This window comes from Phascolarctos cinereus, unplaced genomic scaffold (genome assembly GCF_003287225.1).
Source record: "Phascolarctos cinereus isolate Bilbo 61053 unplaced genomic scaffold, phaCin_HiC Scaffold_726;HRSCAF=1367, whole genome shotgun sequence".
Classification (NCBI taxonomy): domain Eukaryota; kingdom Metazoa; phylum Chordata; class Mammalia; order Diprotodontia; family Phascolarctidae; genus Phascolarctos; species Phascolarctos cinereus.
The window spans coordinates 180,335,222-180,341,801 of record NW_027556098.1 but is presented as its reverse complement, the minus strand read 5'-3'; the positions used below and the strand labels follow the sequence as shown (position 1 = coordinate 180,341,801).

At 37.0% G+C, this 6,580-nt stretch overlaps 1 protein-coding gene across 1 annotated transcript; it reads right to left on the bottom strand.

The window, feature by feature from the left end:
* Nucleotides 1–277: 277 nt before the first annotated feature.
* On the bottom strand, nucleotides 278–1,221 carry OR4D5 (olfactory receptor family 4 subfamily D member 5). Its single transcript, XM_020984682.2, is given in 2 exon segments — nucleotides 278–408; nucleotides 411–1,221. Coding segments are annotated over 2 exon segments (942 nt in total).
* Between the last annotated feature and the right edge of the window lie 5,359 nt (nucleotides 1,222–6,580).

Genomic DNA, 6,580 nt, shown 5'->3' with positions numbered 1-6,580 from the left:
CCCCTTTCCAATCCTTGCTGAGATATAGGTCAAAATGCCTATGATGACAAAAAACCCAATCTCAGGGCTGGTCTCCCTTGCCCATGAATCCAAGTTCCAGCCTGTCTAAAAGTTCATATCAGATTTTTTTTTTCACATGTCTGAAGTTGAAGGATCCCATGAGCAGTAGAGAAACAATGAGCAATCTATTTCAGCTACTTTGCAGGCTTTTTCAATCTAAAATAACGTCCAGCACACACTGATGCTCATCTATATCTTCCCACTAATGGTCCCTGGTTTATTGCTCCTGTTTCCCGCACGTGACTATGTGCCGCCTCCACAGTTTCTTCATGGCTTCAATTACTTCCTTGTTCCTCAGGGTGTAGATGGCAGGATTGAGCATAGGGGTGACCGTGGTGTACAGGACGAGACTGCCTTGTCCATAGGAAAGGTCCGAAAGGGCCGGGCATAGATATAGATACAAGGAACAAAGATCAGGGTCACCACAGCAATGTGGGAGGCACAGGTGGACAATGCTTTGCTCCGGCCCTCCCGGGAGTGGCTCCGGAGCATACTAAGAAGAGCTGTGTAGGATGCCAGTAGTATCAGGAAGCACATCAGAGTGACCAGGCCATTGTTGGAGACCATTAGCAGCTCCAGTACAAAAGTGTCTGTGCAGGCCAGCTTGATCAGCTGGGGTACATCACAGTAGAAGTTGTCTAATTTGTTGGGCCCACAAAATGGGAGCTGGACGGTCAGGGCAATTTGAACTACTGAGTGGACAAAACCCCCCACCCAGGAACCTGCCATAAAGAGCCCACAAACTCCCTGATTCATAATGAGTGGGTAGCGTAGAGGCTGGGAGATGGCAACATAGCGGTCATATGCCATGACTGTGAGTAGAAAGATTTTGATGCCCCCAATGAAGTGGAAAAAAAAGAGTTGTGTGAGGCAGCCCCCAAAGGAGATGGTTGGGTTGCCAGAGAGTAGGTCAGCCAACATCCGGGGGGAAGTGATAGAAGAGTAGCAGAAGTCGAGGAAGGAGAGGTTGGCTAGGAGAAAGTACATGGTTGTATGCAGGTGAGGGTCAGAGGACACAATGGCCACAATAAGTAGGTTCCCCATGACTGTCAACAGGTACACAGGAAGAAACACCATAAAGAAGAAAATCCGGAGCTCCCATGCCTGGGAAAGACCCAAGAATAGAAATCCTGTCACCTGAGTAAGATTGACTGGATTCATCTGCTTGCTGCAGCTCTGGAAGTGAACCTGTTGGGGAAATGTGCAAAACCGTCAGTGATTCTGCCACTGATCTCACCCAGAGAGTTCCCTGGGGGTCACACTAAGTATCGTTATTAGCAATAATGCTACCGTCTCTCGTGAATGAAGAGAAAGGGGTAGATGAGAGAGGCCGTGGAGGTGGAGTCAGCAAAATTTAGCAAAGAATTTAATATAATAATATTTAAATTAGGGGCATTTATAGTAAGGGCAGCTAGGTGACACAGAGGATAGAGCACCAGTAGGTGCTTCCTGGAGTCAGCAAGACCTGAGTTCAAATCCAGCCTCCGATACTTAATAGCTAGGTGACCTTGGACGAGTCACTTAACCCTGTTTGCCCCAGTTTCCTCATCTGTAAAATGAGCTGGAGAAGGAAATGGCACATCACTCCAGTCTCTTTGCCAAGAAAACCCCAAATGGAGTCATGAAGAGTTGGACACAATCAAAGTGACTGAACAACAAAGAAAAAATTTATACAGCACTTACCATGTGCCAGGCCCTACACCAAGTGCTTTACTATTATTATTTCATTTGATCACCATAACAACCATAGGAGGTAGGTGCTATTGCTATCTCCACTTTACACATAAGGAAACCAAGGCAAATAGAGTTTAAGTGATTTGCCCACAGTCACAGCTAGCAAGTGTCTGAGGCTTGATTTGAACTTAGGCTTTACTGACTCCAGACTCGGCACTCTTTCTATTCAATGTGCCCCTTAGCTACCTCTGATGTATGGAGTTAGGGAGAGTCAAAAGTGGAGAATAACTCTGAAGATATGAAACTGGCTGTCTGAAAGGATGGTGGTACCTTTGATAGAAATAAGGACATTCAGAAGAAAGTTGTGTTTAAAAGAAAAGATAATGAATTCTCTTAGGGAAATGTTGATTTTTAAATGCCTACAGATACTCCATTTAAAATGTCCAATAGGCGGCTGGTAATGCAGCTAGCTAAGGAAAAACACCAAGACTGGGTAGAGAGATCTGAGATCCATCTATGTAAAGGTGGTCATTGAATCCATGAGAGCCAGTTAGGTCATGGAGAGAGAGGGGAGAGAAAAAAGAGAAGGACCATAGTTGGTCCTTAGCAAATTTTGTTAAAGTTTGCTAGTGGAATTACTTATGCCTTAAAAACTAAAAACAACAACAAAGCTACACCTGTGATTTCATTACTGCATTAAGTTCCTAGTGAGAAAACGCATTCTATTAATGTAGATTAGCAACTGTTCTGCAGCTATAGCCTTAGAACATTTCTGGGGGTACTGAGAGGTCGAGTAATTTGTCCATAATTTCAGATAGTATGTGTCAAGACAGGACTTGAAACTATGTCTCCCTTACTCATGTACTTATCCACTATACCATGCTGCTTCTTGGGAACCTATTTCAAGGAATAGTGCAGTTATTTCATAAAGTTAATAACTCAATTCAACAAAATTTCATTAAATACCTACTATTGCAATGAACTGTGCTAGGTGCTAAGATACAAATATGAAAAATAATCCGCCAATTGACAAACATTTACTAAATGCTTGCTATGTACCAAGCATTGTGCCAGGTTCTGGAGAGTAAAAAAACCCAACACTTCTTGCCCCAAGAAGCTTATAATCTGACCAAAAAGAGTTTTTAGAAAAGCTTAAAAAGGACTTTAAAAATCAAATAAAAGAGGTTGAGGAAAAATTTGGGGTAAAAAGTAAGAACAATGCAAGAAAAATAAGAAAACTATGAAAAAATCAGGCAAGAGGAAGCTAATGACATCATATGACACCAAGAATTAATAAAACAAAATCAAAAGAATGAAAAAATAGAAGAGAACATGAAACACCTCATCAGAAAAACAACTGACCTGGAGAACAGATCAAGGAGAGACAATATAAGAATTGTTGGACTATGTAAAGTTATTATCAAAAAAAGAGTCTAGACATTCTACTTCAAGAAATTAAGTAAAATTGCCCTGAAGTTTTAGAACTAGAGAGTAAAACAGAAATTGAAAAAAAAATCACTAATCACCAGATGAAAGAGATTCCAAGATGAAAACTCATTATAGCTGTTTTGAAGCTACTAGATCAAGGAGAAAATACTACAAGCAACTAGGGGAAAAAATGTAAATACTGTGGCACTACAGTCAGGATTACACAAGACTTAGCAGCTTCTACATAAAAAGACCAAAGGGCATGGAACATTATAATCCAAAGAGCAAAAGAGCTGTGTTTGCAACCAAAAAATAACTTACCCAGTAAAGCTAAGTGTAATCCTGCATGGGAAAAATGGATATTTAATGAATTAAAGGACTTTTAGTCATTTGTGAAGAAAAGACCAAAACTTAATGGAAAATTTGACCTACAAAAATCAGGAGAAACATAAGCTATCACGTAAACATTAAAGACCTTTCCCAATAAGATCAGGAGTGAAACAAAGATTTCCATTGTCATCAGTATCATTTAATATTGCATTAGAAATGTTAGTTGTAGCAATAAGAGAAGAAAAAGAAAATGAAGGAATCAAAATGGGCAATGAATTTATAAAACAAGCTCTTTTTGCTGATGTTATAATGATATACTTGGAAAATCCTAGAGATTCAACTAAAAAATTAGTTGAAATAATAATTTTAGCAGAGTAGCAGGATGTAAAATAAACTCACATAAATCATCAGCATTTCTATATATTCCCAACAAAACCTTATGAGAAGAGATAAGAAACACTCCATTTAAAATAACTGTATAAACTATATATAAACTATATAAAATACCTGAAGTATACCTACCAAGACAAACCCAGGCAATATGTGAACATAATTATAATACACTTTTTTACCCAAATAAAGCCAGATTTAAATAATTTGAGAAATACTAATTGTTCATGGGTGGGCAGAGCCAATATAATAAAAATGATAATTCTACCTAAAATAATCTACATATTCAATGCCATCTCAATTAAATTACCAAAAAATTGTTTTATTGAACTAGAAAAAATATAAAATTCATTTGGAAGAACAAACTGTCAAGAATATCAAAGGATTTAATGAAAAAAATGTAAAAGAAGCTTAGTAGTATCAGATCTTAAATTACATTATAAGGCAGTAATTATCAAAACTGTCTAGTACTAGATAAGAAATAGAAAGGTAGATCAGTGGAACAGAGTAGATATATGATATGCAGTAGTAAATTATTATAGCAACCTTGTGTTTGACAAATGTAAGCTTTTGGGATAAGAATGCACTATTTGGTTTAAAAAAAATTGTTGAGGAAACTGGAAAGTAATCTGGCAGAAATTTGGCATAGACCAATATCTTACACCATTTGCCAAGATAAGGTTAAAACGGATACATGACCTAGATATAAAGGGAGATATTAGAAAATTAGAACATGGAACACAGTACTTATTACATTTATAGATAGGAGAAGAATTTATGAATAAACAAGAGATAGAAAGCATTGTGAGATGTAAAATGGATATTTTGAATACATTAAATGTAAAAGGTTTTGTACACATAAAACCAAGGTAACCAAGATTAAAAGGAAATCAGAAAATTGTGGGGGGGGGATTTATAAACAGTTTCTCAAATAAAAGTCTCATATCTCAAATATATAGAGAATTTTGTCAAACTTGTAAGAATATAAGTCATTCCCCAACTGATAAATGGTCAAAGGATATGAATATCAATGAAGAAATCAAAACCATGTATAGTCATAAAAAATGCACTAAATCATTATTGATTAGAGATATGCAAATTTAAACAACTTTGAGTTGTCATGTCATATCTATCTAAAATTGTAGATAGCTAAAATTGTAGCTATCTAGCTAAAATTGTAGAAAGGGAAAATAACAAATGTTGGAGGGGATGCAGAAAAATTGGAACACTTACACTATTGCTAGACTGTGAACTGATCCAACTATTTTTTAGAGCAATCTGGAATTATGCCCAGAGTTATAAAACTGCATATACTCTTTGACCCAGCAATATCACTATTAGGTCTATTTCCCAAGGTGATAAGGGAAAAAGGAAAAAAATCTACATATTCCAAAACAATTCTCTTTGTGGTGGCAAAAAAAAAAAACCTGGAAATAGCAGGGATACTCAGCAATTGGGGAATGGCTAAACCAGTTGTGGAGTATGACTGTGATTGAATACTACTGTGCCATAAGAAATGATGAGCTGGTTGATTGTAGAAAAATATGGAAAGATTTGTGTGAAATAATGAAAAGTAAAATGAACAAATCAGAGGGAATGTTATATATAGTAACAGCAATACTATTTAAGAATAATTTGAGCAAATAAGTCATTTAGACTATCATAAATACCCAAATTAACTACAAAGGACTTATGAAGGAAGAAACTATCTGCATCCGAAGTATGTGGATATATATATACATATATATGTATATGTACGTATATACATATATGTATACATATAGAATGTCTGAAAGACCTGAGTTCAAATCTTGCCTTACACACATACTAGCTGTGTGTCCTTGGATAAGTCACCTGACCTTTGTTTGCCTCAGTTTCTTCAACTGTAAAATGGGGATAATATGTGCACCTGCCTCCAATAACTATTGTAAGGCTCAAATGAGATAATATTTGCAAAGTGCTTAGCACAATGCCTGGAACATAGTAGGCACTATATAAAGGTTAGCTTTTATTATTATTACTGTGAAGTGGTCAACCAGTCTTTTTGCCCAAAGGTCTCTAATAAGAAGGAAGTAACTGCCTCTAGAGGTGGCCCATTTCACTTTGCAATAGCCTGAAATGTGAGGAAGTTTCTCCTGAAATTGAACCTCAACTTGCCTTTTTTTGCAACTTCCTTTCATTCTTGTGTTATTCCATCTGGTGCCAAAGAGAACAAGTCTAGTTTCATTTCTATATAACAGTCCTTCAAATATCTGAAGATTCAAGCCTTCTATTCTCCAGTTTTTTCAGCCAATTTTCCTATGGCACATACTTACTGCCCTTCGCCATCCTGGTTGCCTTTCTTTGGACATTCTCCTATTTATCTATGCCTTTCCTAAAATGTGACACTCAGGACAGAAAACAATACTCCAGATACAGTCAGAACAGGGCAGAGTACAAGCAGATGATCCTTTCCTCATGCCTGGAAATTCTTTTTTCCTTAACATAGCCCAATATCACATTAGCATGATTTTTGCCTACCATATCACAAAAGTAATTTATATCAACCTTTCAGTGCATCCAAATCCTCAGATACTTTTCAGACAGACTTTTAACTATGCCTCCCACATTTTGTACTTGTGAAATCAATTCTCAGAACCAAGGTGTGAGAATTTACCTTTGTCCCTATTAAATCTCGTCTCATTGGAGTCAGCTCAGT